Source organism: Lipotes vexillifer, unplaced genomic scaffold, assembly GCF_000442215.2.
Source record: "Lipotes vexillifer unplaced genomic scaffold, Lipotes_vexillifer_v1.1 scaffold159, whole genome shotgun sequence".
Taxonomy (NCBI): Eukaryota; Metazoa; Chordata; class Mammalia; order Artiodactyla; family Lipotidae; genus Lipotes; species Lipotes vexillifer.
The window spans coordinates 1206237-1220001 of record NW_006770589.1 but is presented as its reverse complement, the minus strand read 5'-3'; the positions used below and the strand labels follow the sequence as shown (position 1 = coordinate 1220001).

At 37.9% G+C, this 13765-nt stretch overlaps 1 protein-coding gene across 1 annotated transcript in view; it reads right to left on the bottom strand.

The window, feature by feature from the left end:
* Positions 1–13765, bottom strand: part of FAT4 (FAT atypical cadherin 4) — a 172929-nt gene that overhangs the window by 34141 nt on the left and 125023 nt on the right. The window contains exons 9-10 of the mRNA XM_007446249.1: positions 9432–9676; positions 3060–7409 (exon numbers count right to left, since the gene is read on the bottom strand). Coding sequence (XP_007446311.1) covers positions 3060–7409; positions 9432–9676 — 4595 coding nt within the window. The remainder of the gene's footprint in view (positions 1–3059; positions 7410–9431; positions 9677–13765) is intronic.

Genomic DNA, 13765 nt, shown 5'->3' with positions numbered 1-13765 from the left:
TCAGAATTTAATTATCTGCTAGTTTTACTGGATGGACTTTGAATATAGAATTTGGAAACAAAGAATAACATTAATTTTAAAATGTAAGATTTATATGAAGTATTCAGTTATATGTTTGCTTATATCATTCCTGATCAATTGGATTATCTCCAATTATGCAAACAGGGTCTAAAGTGAGCTCTGAGGAGGGACCGCATGTAAAATTAATACATTACTTCAAATGATGTCCCTTAGAGAAAGAGGTTATGATCTCGTTTTTGGCAGCTCTGGGCCTAGAGTCACCAGAGTGTAGGCTCAGCTTCCTACAACATAAAATAGGAGCAGTAGGAGGATTTTTCTATGTCAGATATTCTCTGTTGACGCCCAGCTCCATTCCATCCTTCTGTATTTCAGGGACTGGAAGTTGGAAACTATCACTTTTTCAGACTCCCTTCCAGCAGGACTCAGGTTTAGCTTCTGCCAGTGGGTGAGAGTTGAATGATATCTGAAGCAAAGCAGGGACTGTTCTCCTGGGAATCACTCACTGCAGAACTGCAGTGATGATCAGCAGTGGTTTCTGGAAATACCCGCAATGTCTTTATTGCTGAGGTTATGGGTGAATTTTCCTGACCTTCACTCTTATCCAGTATGAGGATTCCAACACCTGTCTCATAGGCTTTTTGTGCGGTTTAAGTAGAATAATGGAAAAAAAAATTCTTAGAAGATATCACAGGCCCACTAGCAATACTCTCTAGCAAGTGCAGATCAAAGTGTGATGAGACGTGACAGGCATATAAAGAGCAGAGGCTCCGGAGTAAAGCTTTTAGTCAAAACTCAGATCACTTTCTATGCCATGCTGGAGGCAAGTTATCTCATCTCGAATATCTCTAAGATCCAAACTGTTTTGTTTTTAAATGGGAATGATAAAAATATTCATTTAATAGATTTGTGAGAAGAACAGAATAAATAACTAAGTGAATAACAATGTCTGTGATGCAAAGAGCTTTAAGCAGTGTTTTAAATAGTCATTCTATAAATGTTATTAATATTTCATGATGAAAGAAGAGTATGCTTAAAAGTTTCAACAACTACATTTAGAAAAGGATGTGGTGTATGTTTAAATAAAATGAAACAAATAAAGAAACAAACTACAGAGAAGTGAAGTGAAAGGGCTAGTTGTGTGTCCCTTCATGCAGTAAGTAACATTTATGCTGAGATCAGCATAGGGTGCCTTGCTAACACACTTTCCCTCTTCCCCACCTACTACCCAATGCAGTCACACTTTCTTCATTCCAGAACTAAGCATAAACTCACTCTAAGTGTGAATCAGTGTATTATACTAAAATGGGACAAATAAATCATCTTTATTGTTGAATTTCCAACAGAGGAAGTAACGGGGGGTGTGGTTGGTGGGGGGAGAAGGGTGGGAAAAAGTGAGGAAGGTTTTCTAGAAACCCTGAACTCATAACATATATGTAAGCCTGTTATTCATGATCCTACAAGTACAACTCTGGTAAGACTCACACTTACCTTGTGCCACTGAGGCTTGTCTTTATAGAAATCCTATGGCATACCTCTACATCTACCATTATACTAACACTACTACTAATGCTACTAATCAGCATTGCTACTTATTGAAAGCTGGGCTCTGTGCTAGGTGTTTTAAAAGCATTCTTTTTACTCATTACAACAACCCTAAAAGATAAGTAAGTATGATTATTCCCATTTTACAGATGGGGGAGTTGAAGGTCAGAAAGCTAAGGTGACTTCCCAAAAGCTATAGATAAATCAAGTTCTGTCAAATCCCTTGATTCTTTCATTCATATGTTTGCTGCCCCTTTTTTCTTTACATTTCAAAGACATTATTTTGTTAGAAGGCAAAACTTATGAGATCTGCTTTGGCTTATTCAAACTTGCTTTATATCATCATCAAGCAATTCAATTCTCCAAATATAAAACTATAAGTATACACACGATGGGCATCATTTTAAAATATGATATCCAAATACATTTTCTGAAAAACTTCTTTTAAAATAGTATTCTGCAAAACATCTACCAAATTTTTAAAAATATATCCTGGTTTTACCTATTTCACTGTACTTTAACTTGTGTTCATAAACACTACAGGGCAACCCAATGTAACATATATGCTCTAAAAATGTATACTGTGCAAATTACAGCAGAGAAATTGTCTCTCCTCAAACTGATCAACAGCATAAATTTATACACATTTGAAGGTGCACTAACTACAGATCAGCTAATAAATAAATAGGTGATAGATAGATAGGGATAGAAAAAGAGATATATTTATAAACATACATCATGTCCTATTAGGATGCCAAAGACTAGTCAAACAAATTTGCTCAATATGTTTAACTCTGTTTCTAAAATGTCAAGGTACATTGTGGCTCAGTTACCTTACAAATCAGCCTATTATGTTTTCTAACCGACTACTACAAATAACGAGGCATTTTAATTTTAATCTTAATCTAAATCACAGCTCTTGCTTCATTCTCCTCACAGTGTGGGTCAAATTTCAATAATCCTAATGATAATTATGATAAGAAATCATAAAAATGATCATGATAAAATGAAGGAACCAACAACAATAGTTGATAACTGTATTTAGGACATAAAATAGTCCAGGTCTTATACTTTAAATGTACCATGTCCTTTAACTTTAGAACACTTTTTTGAAGATATGCTCTTTTTACTCTTGTACAAGACAAGAACTTAACCTCTGGAATGAACTGTGTAAGTTCACATCCCAACTCTACAACAAATCAACTGAGTCACCTTAGAAAACCAACTCAACTTCTCTCTACATCATCTTCCTCCTCTGTAAAACCTGGAAAATTATTATCCCTACCTCATAGGTTTCTTGTGAAAAGTAAGTGAAATAAATACAGATAAAGTGCTTAGAACAGTGTCTGGCCAATAGTAAATGCTTAAAGCATTTGCTGTGATTCTGCCTATTCTTTAGGGAAAATCATTTGAAAATGACAAAGTTCATGACTTTCTATTATACTTCATATGGCTGAAGTCTTGGTGGAAAAAAAAGCCAAACATTGTCATCATACCTGTGTATCCAGTTTTGCAAACACAGTTGAAGCCTCCTGGAAAGTTCTGGCAGACGGCACTGTTCTTGCAGGGACTAGGCAGGCACTCATTGATATCTCTCTCACAGGCCCTGCCAGTGAAGCCATCTGGGCAGCTGCATGAAAATCCTCCCACTAAATTGTGACAGGTCCCACCATTGTGGCAAGGGGACGGAAGGCATTCGTCTATGTCTATTTCACACCAGCTGCCAGTATAGCCTGGCAGACACTTGCATAAGAAAGGCTGCAAAGGTTCATTTGCCACGATGATGACTGGAAGGCTCTCGTGGCACTTTAATTCGAAGCTCACGGCCAGTCTCCTTACACAGCTCCCTCCGTTCTGACATGGGCCAGGAGCACAGGAGTCGTGATCCACAGATTCTACCTTCACTCCACTCTGCCGGAAGAGGATCTCTTTGATGCTTTCGAAGAAGGTGGCTACACCACTGGGATTCACATACTGATTATGGTTTCGCTTCACAGCTGCCAAAAGAAATGTTCTATTGTTCCCTTCATAGGCCCCATACAGTTGCACAGCGGTCCCAAGGCCAGTCAGCTGTGAACTGGCAATGCGTAAGAAATGAAGGTAGTGGTTCGTCAAGAAGTCCTTTACACTTGGTACACTGAGACGCAGTAGGATGCTGTTATCCACTGTCGTGTTGGAAAATCCAGTGAAGAAAACTCGGATATTGCTCGTGACCGTGCTGTGGACGCCATCATTGCTGAGGACAGTCAGATCAAATGTGCCATCTGTGGACCGTGGCTGGGAACTCAGATTGCAAGTGCCCCTTGGAATACTGAAGAGGCTCGTAACCCCCGAAGTCAGGGAGCAGTGGAAGGTGTCTAACACATCGGGATCCTGTGGCTTCACGGAGCCTAAAATCCCACCAGGAAACAAGTTGCCATAATAGTTAACAAATATCTCCACTGTCCGAGACTGTGAAGGGTTGTCATTTTGGTCTATCACTGTGATATGCACGGTTCCTGTGGAAGACATCTGAGGAACACCGGAGTCCCTAGTGACCACAGACAGATAGAAGTCTGCAATTTGCTCTCTGTCAATCTCTCTAGTCGTGCTCAGAACTCCAGCAGTGTTCAGACTAAAATAGCTGGTGGCAGGACCCGTGCTTAGCAAGTAATAGGTAAAGGGGCCTTGATTTGGAGGGAGGTCAGGATCCGTGGACTGAAGGGTCATCACCAGAGTTCCTGGGCGTTTGTTTTCCATAACTTCTCCCTCACTGATGATCAGCATAGGCCCATTATCATTTATATCTTCCAGGGTGACTAATAAGGAGGCACTTCCTGTAGCTGAGGGGGTCCCTGAATCCACAGCTAAAACCGTGAGATTATAGATGGGTAGGGTTTCTCGATCTAATTCTGCAGTAACGGTGATCTGTCCTGTCTGTGGATTAATGGAAAAGGCACCATTTTCATTCCCTGATCCAATAAAATAGGAAAACCTACTCCAGCTGGGAACAGAGTCTGAGTCGAAGGCACTGACAAAGGTCACGTGAGTTCCCATTGGGACCCCTTCACTGATCTGAACACTGTAGATGTTTAGACTAAAAACAGGTGGGTCATTGGCATCAAGCACAGTGACATTTACAGTGACCTCATCGATGTCTGCACCCCTAATGCTGCCAAAATTCTTGGCCAGTACCTTCAAAGATACCCTTTCTTCTTTTTCTCTATCAAGAAGTCCAGAAACATAAATTTGTCCAGTCTTCTTGTTGATCTGGAAACCCTTCTTTCTACTGTTACCAAAAATCAAATAATGCACTTCCCCATCAGTGCCCAAATCACGGTCACTGGCAAACACTTCTCCAACAATAGTACCTTTAGGAGCTGCTTCTGAGATTTCAAAATAGTAAAGTTTGGAAACAAAACGAGGCACATATTCATTTGTCCCTTTTAACTGTATATTAACAGTGGCAAAACTGCACCTTTCTTCATCGGGGACATTGAAAGCTTTCACAGTAAGGTGGTAGCTCTGCTTGGTTTCAAAATCCAAGAAGCCTTGAGTGGTGATGACTCCTGTGTTGGGGTCAATGACAAAGAGGTCACTGTCAGATGACTGTATAGTATATGCAGTCACAGCATTGGTTCCAGAGTCGGCATCCGTTGCATTTAGATGGATAACTGTCGTCCCACTGGGGGCATTTTCCAAAACAGTGGGGAAATATTCATCAGGGAGGAACACTGGAGAATTGTCATTCACATCAATCACATCTACAGTCACACTGCAGTAACCAGTCCTTGCAACCCAGCCTCCATCTGTAGCACTAATAGTCATTTCGTGTTTCTGGCATAGCTCATAATCAAGAGCTTTGGCTAGTGTTAATACACCTGTGGAGGAATTGATTGCAAAGATGCCTTCTTCATTTCCTGAGGAAATACTGTACTTAATCAAGCCATTCATAGCCGTGTCTCTATCTCTTGCAGAAACGGTTCTGACAGTGGCCCCAATACTATGGCTTTCAGGGATGGTTGCACTCATGTGGCTTTGAGAGAATTCAGGTGTGTGGTAGTTTTCCTCAGTGACAGTTATTTGAACAGTTGCTTGGGATGAAAGTGGAGGGTTTCCCTTATCCTTTGCGGTGACAGTGATCAAAAAGTTTTGATTCAAGTCAGATATCAGGGGAGCTGCTACTGAAATCCACCCTGTATTATTGTCTAACTTAAATTTTCCCAAATGATTTTCATTCGAAATGAAATACTCCACTTCAGAATTCAATCCAAAATCTTTCTCATCTACTGCAGTAACTTTGATTAACTTTGTACCAATTTTAACATGTTTGGTGACTGGAGTAAAATATGCAGTTTTAAGAAATTGTGGTGGATTGTCATTACTGTCCACCGTGTTGATGGTAACTGTTGTCTCACTAAGTAATGCAGGATTACCTCGATCTGAAGATGTCACTATAAAGCTATGTCTGTTGATGTTCACGTTACTGAAGCCACTGACGTTCTGGTATATTAAGACCTGTTTATTGAAAATCTCTCCTGTGGTGGCATTAATCCTGAAGTACTCTGACTGAGATTTTATAAAATAAAACACTTGTCCATTTGATCCCTCATCAGGGTCTGTTGCAGATACCTGAGTCACTCTGGAGCCAATTTCAGTAAGTTCAGGAAAATCTAAGTAATAGGATGGCCTGCTAAATCTTGGAGCATTGTCATTGACATCTGTCACAAATATTGTGACATCTGTACTTACAGTCCACCCAGAATCATGGGCAGAAACTCGGATTCTGTAACGGTCTGTGTCTTCTCTATTTAAAGGTCTACTAATTACAATATCCCCAGTGCTGGGATTAATCGTAAAGGGAAGACTTGTGCCCATTATAGAATATCTACTAATTGCATTTACACCAATATCTTCATCAGAAGTTGTGACACGTGTAACTGTGTACCCTAATGGGGAATTTTCAGGAACATGGGCACTGAATATTTGCGAAAACCTAGGGGCATTATCATTTTCATCTAAAATGTTAATGATGACTTTTACTGAGGTGCTCTGAGAAGGGGAGCCTTTGTCTGAGGACTTTATGGTAAGCACATACTGAGATATTTTTTCCCGGTCTAAAGGTCGAATGCTTCTAATTTCACCAGTAGCATGATTGATACTGAAACTATGTTCTCTGTTGCCATTAACAATTTCATAGTCTAACTGTCCATTGGGTCCACTATCCTTGTCCACTGCAGAAACAGTAAGTATTTTTCGAGGAGAAAGGTTTTCCAGTATTTCAGATACAAATGGATCTTCCTTAAAAACTGGGGAATTATCATTGACATCTAATACTGTTATGTCAAGTTTCTCATAAGAGGAGAAAGGAGGGAAACCTCCATCTCTGGCTTCTATCCATACAACATATTTTTGTATCTTTTCAAAATCCAGAGGTTGACTAATGGACACCTGCCCTGATAACTGATCAGTCTGAAATGTGTTGCCAAGATTCCCACTTGCAATATAATAGGACAGAGGTTCTCCTCTCAAGGAGGACCCTGTTATGGTAGTGACAAGAGTGCCTACTGGTTGGTTTTCAGGAAACACGAAAGTTTGTTCTTTGGCTCTGACTTTAGGGAAATCTGCTTTGTTCACAAATCGAACAGTCACTGTTGTAGAATCTGTCTTTGGAAATGAGCCACCATCTTTTACATGCACAGAAAATGTCACTTCTGAAGTGCCATTTAGTGGTCCGGCTGCCATAATAGCTCCTCTCAGTGGGTCAATGTGAAATTTTTCAGAGTTTCTACCCGAAAGAGAATAATGTAGTTCAGAATTGGGTCCAAAATCAGCATCTGTGACAGTAACCGCAAAGACGAAGGAACCTATAAAAGAGGGAGTGTGCAGTTATAATCTCATGGAACCCCAATAAAACATTTGATAGTAAGTTAAAACACTATATTAAAACTATATATAAAACATTATATTGCTACCTGACATAACTTTATTTCCCCATGATTACTAGTGGAGAACAGTACCTCTTATATTGTCTCTGAAGTTCCCCAGTCAAATCTAACAATAGTCTTCAGGAACTGACCTGCCATTATCTACCTAAAACCCATACAGTCTAGTGAATTTAATAATTTTCAGTATGCCTTTGTGAGAAGCACAGGGAAGGGCAACGGCTAATCCTTCCGAATTATAGTTCCTAGGAGAAAAATCTGTACATAACAGAACTTCCAACAAACACGATAATACAGGAGTTCTGCTAAGAACTATGTTTATGCCCAATGGAGGAAAAAAATAATTGCCCTATTATGTCTTAAAATATTATTGAATTACCTTTTATGTAATCATGTCAAAAAAAATAAAATGTTTAAAAAATTACTGTTGATTCCTTATACCCACTGTTTTATAGCAAAATTCTCTTATCTGTGAACTATTCTCATACGGAGATGAAGTGTATATATGTATGCGTGCATACATATATATATATTAGAACAATTATAAATTATACACACACACATATATGAACAATTATAAAGCGCACACACACACACACACACACACACACATATAAACAATGATAAAGTAGTAAGAACTAAGAACTGAGGAAGAATGGACTCAATTTGGATTCCAAAAGTCAATGCTTGGGATGAGGGCCAATTGGACAGATTGTAGAGGAGATAACGCTGAAAAGCTGCCATAAGGACGTGTTTTCGATGAACTTATTCAGAAACCTTTCCCAAACCTGCACTCCTACCCGTAACAGAAGAGTTTGTGACACAAGTGAAAAGTCTCTAATTTAAAAAAGGCCAGTGATTCTGATTAATTATAATATGTCTAATGAGGAAAAAAATGCTTAAGCCTTACTCACTTTGTACAGATGTTATATTGCATCACCACACATTGGGTGTGATTAGAATCATGCCTGTCAGCATTATTTCAGCTGAAGGCCGTCATCAGGGATTTATGACTTCACTATTGACATTTCCTTTTGATAGAAATTTGGCACAATAATTTATGGATTTTATACTTGCAATTGGTATCAATTAGACCTTCTCAAGTGAATAGAAGATCAAAGATCACTAGAGGAGAAATCCTGCATCCGTTTTTTTGTTTTTCTAATTAAAAATATCTTAAAGCAAGGAAAATTAATTGTGGCCTTTATTTGTATATTTTCCTGTTTCAAAATTCTTTTCAAAAATTACCAATGGCAGATGATTTGTGTAGTGCCTAAGAGAGTAGGCCATTCTTTGCAAAGAAACAAACAAAACCAAACTAAATTTAAAAGAGATGCAGAAAGCTAAATACATATTGTCAATATGAAAGTGGTTCATGAACGGCTTCATAGTCATACTAATGGAAGAAAAACTTCACTCATCAAAACTAGAGTAAAATATTTACAGTAATAATTAACTAGAAGGATTCCTTCATTAAACCTTTTGAAAACTTATCTATCTATGAAGCATTGAATAAAATATTCATTTTCTACTAAGAAATACAGTTGAAGGCCTATAACTTCCCAGATAATGTTTCAGGTGCTCGGATATGGCATGGAAAAAGAGATAATGTCCCTCCTATCAAGGAACACACAAATTACATCTCAGGACAGAACCCTCCTTGACTACAAAGTGAAATCTATTCTAATCTTTAACAATATTCAAGTAAAATTAAGAAACAGCACTAGGAAAGGTGTGGCAATTATAAAACCTTAAATACAATTGGTCTTGGAAGAAAGAATTAATTTGCAAGATTCGATGTTCCTTCAATTTATTTAGGCAAGAGGATTTGTCAACTTTGGCTATATCAGAAATATACACATAAAAATAAAGCCATGTAATTATAGAAAGTGTCCAATGTATAGTTTTTATTTATCTATGAGACCTCCGAGTTGGTTTGGTTACCTGGAAGAGTAGGGGACGGGATGTGTGTGACATACGGGTGATGCTGAAACCTTGGTGGGTTGTCGTTGACGTCAGTCACCGTGACGAGCACACTGGTGGAACTGGAAAGAGGCTCTGGGGATCCAGCATCACACGCAACAACCACTAAAGTATAATTCTCTTTTGTTTCCCTGTCTAGCAATGCACTGGTGATGATTTGTCCTGTGGATGGGTTGATGGTGAACTGAGAATTTCCACCAATGATCCTATAACTAAAGCAGAGAGCAGACATGGGCATATTTCTTCCAGTTTTAATGCTGCAACATCTATTTACTATAATTTAATGACCGAGGCAGAAATGTCAAGAAAAACATTACAAGTAAGATCACACAACAATGAAAGGATATGGCGAGTTCAAATTTTATGTGAACATCACATTAACAATCTTTATTGTAAAATATCCCATGACCTCAAGCAGGTCCTCACAAGGTTTGTGGGTTTCTTAAATCATGCAAGTCCCCAGAATATACCCAGAAGACTATTGTGTTTTAAATAAACCAGCCTGAGAGCGTAAATCAGGGCCTTGCTCTAATACTGTGGTCAGTGGCCAGGATCACAAATGAACATCTGTTAAATGAATCTAAAAATTATTTTTTCTGCTGTGCACCATAATATACCAGAAAGGTCAGTGGAAGATCTTTTTCTTTAAAGACCAAACAAAGTATTTGACACATACTGACTGTCCAGAACAACTCAAGAACTGATTCTTTATACAGAGACATTCCTAGTTACTAATTCTCTCATTTGCTATTCCTCATATGGCCATGCTGCTTTGCTTTCTTGTTGTAAGGAGAGGTATGACATCTTCATGGATATTTTGATGCTAACCAGATTGGTTAGCGGGGAGGAGTTTCCACTGAGAATAGCTTCTCTCTTCTTTCTGAAGAAAAAAGCTGCCTGTATATATTCCTGAGAGGTCAGCTAGGAAAGAAGTAGCTAAGCTTGAAGGTTCAGAAGCTGGCTGTGGTCCATAATTTTTTAAGTTGCCGGGTAGCGAGACAATAGACATTTTTCAAAGCTTTCTCCTTTATGCCAACAAAGAAATGCCCTTGTTGGAACTAACTGGTGTTTCTATAGTTTGGTTTGTGTCCATAAAAACATAGTAACAGCAAGTGCCTATTAGAAACAGCAAGAAAAACCTTGCATTGCAGGCAGTGCACATTTCTCCTATGAAGTTCATCATTTAAAACAAACATTTCAGCATCTTAATCCCTTTTAGAGACATAATGAACCGTTGGGAGCTGTTTCTATAAAATGAGAGCTAAATAGAAAAAGGATAAAGAAGGAATTTGGTTGAGAAATTACATTAATATTGATAAAGTACTTGGTATCACTTAGATTTGAACACCCTTTGACACACCCACATGCCACGATCAGGAGTGAGAACAGCACTGACTATATTTCCTGGACCAGAAATGACTTTACAAAGTGTAATTACTATGCTTACACAGTAGAAGATATCTATTCCCTTTATCAAAATAAACATAACAAAGGTTTGTAAATGATTTCTCAAAGTTAGAAATTCAGAACTCATGAAATAATCATATTGCCTTACCTTTTGGAGAAAGTCTGTAGACACCTGGATTATGAGAATTATGTGATTTTACTTTGGGAAACTTTGCTTCTATCGGTAGGTGTAGAAATGACCAAATAAGTTAATAGGGGTTGGAACAAGTGCTTCATAATGCCACAAGCTTTCTTACAGCTTTATGACAGCAAAGGTCAGTGTTCACTCAAATATTTGTTCCCTTAAGCATTTACAAATAAAAATAAGAAGGATGCAAAATGTATGTAAATTTGATTTGGATGCTTTGTATGTGAGAAGACCATGGTATATTAGAATGAACAATGTGTTGAAAGGCAGACGATGTGAGTTCTGGCCCAGGTTGAACTAAATAATCCATAGAGGAACTCTGTACTATAAATTTTTATTCTTTATTTTATGCTATTGCACATAAGATTGTCTGTTTAAAAGTAGGTAATATATTTATTATTTTTAAAAATTAAAGAATAAAAGTATCAATAGTGTATTTTAAATATGAGATATTCTTTAATATCTCACAATATCTATAATACTAGTTTCAATCAAATTTATTCTTGTAAGTTACAAAAAGAAAGAGATAAAAGAAACATAGGGGAAACATAAATGGATGGACTGCTGAGATCACATGCCCAGGTTTTCCCTACTTGTATTATTTGAGTCTTGTTTCACTTCTCATCTTTTCATGCATCTCTGTCCTGCTTCTCTGGTCCACATTAATTTCTTTTAAGGTTATGAACTTAGATCAAGTCTTGTGCTACCTTCTTAACAGCTAAACACCTACGCTGTTCTTTACAACTTTGGAGCATCTTACTGTGTTCTTAGGGTGCACCCAGCAGACTACAAGGCATTTTATATACGCTCTCATTTAAGCCTCAGAAGAATCCTAACAGTTTGGTTTTGTACTACATTTTTTATCGATGAGGAATCTGAGTCTAAGGGAGGCTAATCTAGTTGCACAGAGAAACATGAAATCTATAAATGGTACATGGAGACTTTGAACTTCTGTCTTTATGACTTCAACATGCACTTTTTCCATTATCCTACAGTAGATGGAAGGTGAGACACAGCCTGGGGGGATGTGGGTGAGAGCAGGCACACTGTAGCTCTTGCTAAGGCCAAAAGGAACTCTTGCTCAGCTTTGTCGATGTAGAATCAGTTTACAATGATTTCGTTCAATGCAAATCAGCAAGGTGTTAATTTTTTTCTGACGCAAGAAATTACTGTTTCAAATTACTGGCATAAAATGATCATTATTATCTAAAATCTAAAGCAACTGTTGTTGCATTTGTAAAGCTGACATATCCCCATTTGATTTTTTGAAACTTTTTTACCTCTTCCTGAGATTTGCTATGGTCATAAGGCACTGCACTGTGGGCTGCTAGAATACAGTGATTTAGTAATAGTTTAGAAACTGGACTTTGGAACACCGTTCCCTTGGACATGAATTTTGATCTCATTCAAGTACTTAAATTCATAAAGTTTCTTAGCCTTTCTAAGTCTTCTCTGTCTATAAAGTATTATACATATATGTATTCCTTTCATTTGGCAGTTTTGAGCATCAAATATAATTTCTTTTGAAAAGCACTTGGCAGAGTAATTAGTATGTGACAAGAATTCAAAGTTTGGGTTTACACACATAACAGTATATATGCGTATATAATTATAATAATCTATTATATATAATCTCTTATAGTCCATCTTTAGGTAAATGGATGAACTAATAGAGACATGGATAAGTAGGTAAAAAAATTCTGTGCTCAAGCTTATACCCTAGATGGAAGAAAGACACATGGAAAAGTAAATACAAAACCAGGCAGTATGTTTAAGTGCTATGAAATTGCTCAGAAGCATTGTTTAGGGAATTCAGAAGACAAAGAGATCACTTTTGATAGAAAAGCCTTTCTTGGAGAAATGTAAATTTAGGCTAAGTCTTAAAGAGGTTACCGACCTTACAATAGCATAGTAAAGGGAGAATGAAGGTATTTTAGGCTAGGAATCAACAAATTATTTTCTGTAAAGGACCAGTTAGTAAATATTTTCAGCTCTTTAGTCCATCAGATCTCTGTTGCAACACTCAACTTGCTGTTTTAATGCAAAAGCAGCCGCAGACAATACGTACATGAATGGGCATGGCTATTTTTCAGTAACACTTTTTACAAAACTAGGCACTGGGTCGAATTTGGCTTGCAGGCTGCTGTTTGCAGAACCCTGGTCTAGGATATAGAAGGATTTGAACAGAGCCATAATGCTTGGAAAAGCACAGGTCCTTTTCCCAGGAGCAGAAAGTGATCCAGTGAGGCTGAAAGTTTGGCTATACATTTGTACAGAATAAGCTTGGAAAGATGCTGGGCCTGTTTACGGAGTGGCTGGAATATGCAGACTGGGCGTTATGCCCTAGGCAAACTGGAAGTTGAAAGATTTTGAGGAGGGGGGAGCATCGTTAAAGCTGAGCCACTGAGCTAGCTGTTTCATGTTATTGCCATTTTCCTTTCATTCACTGACTCAGGCTTTGCTTTATCCAAATCACTTTCTACAACACTGAGAGAGGAATCATCATAAAACATAAACTAGTCATGTTATTGCCCACCTTAAAACATTTCAGCTGTTTCTCCTACTAGACATAGAAAGAAATGTGAATTTTCTCCTATGGTATACAAGGCCCATTCCTAACCCACACCAACCATACTGAAGAGCTTTGTTTTTCTGATGCTATGTTTTTGCATAGATTTGGCTTTGCACCTGTTACTGTCTT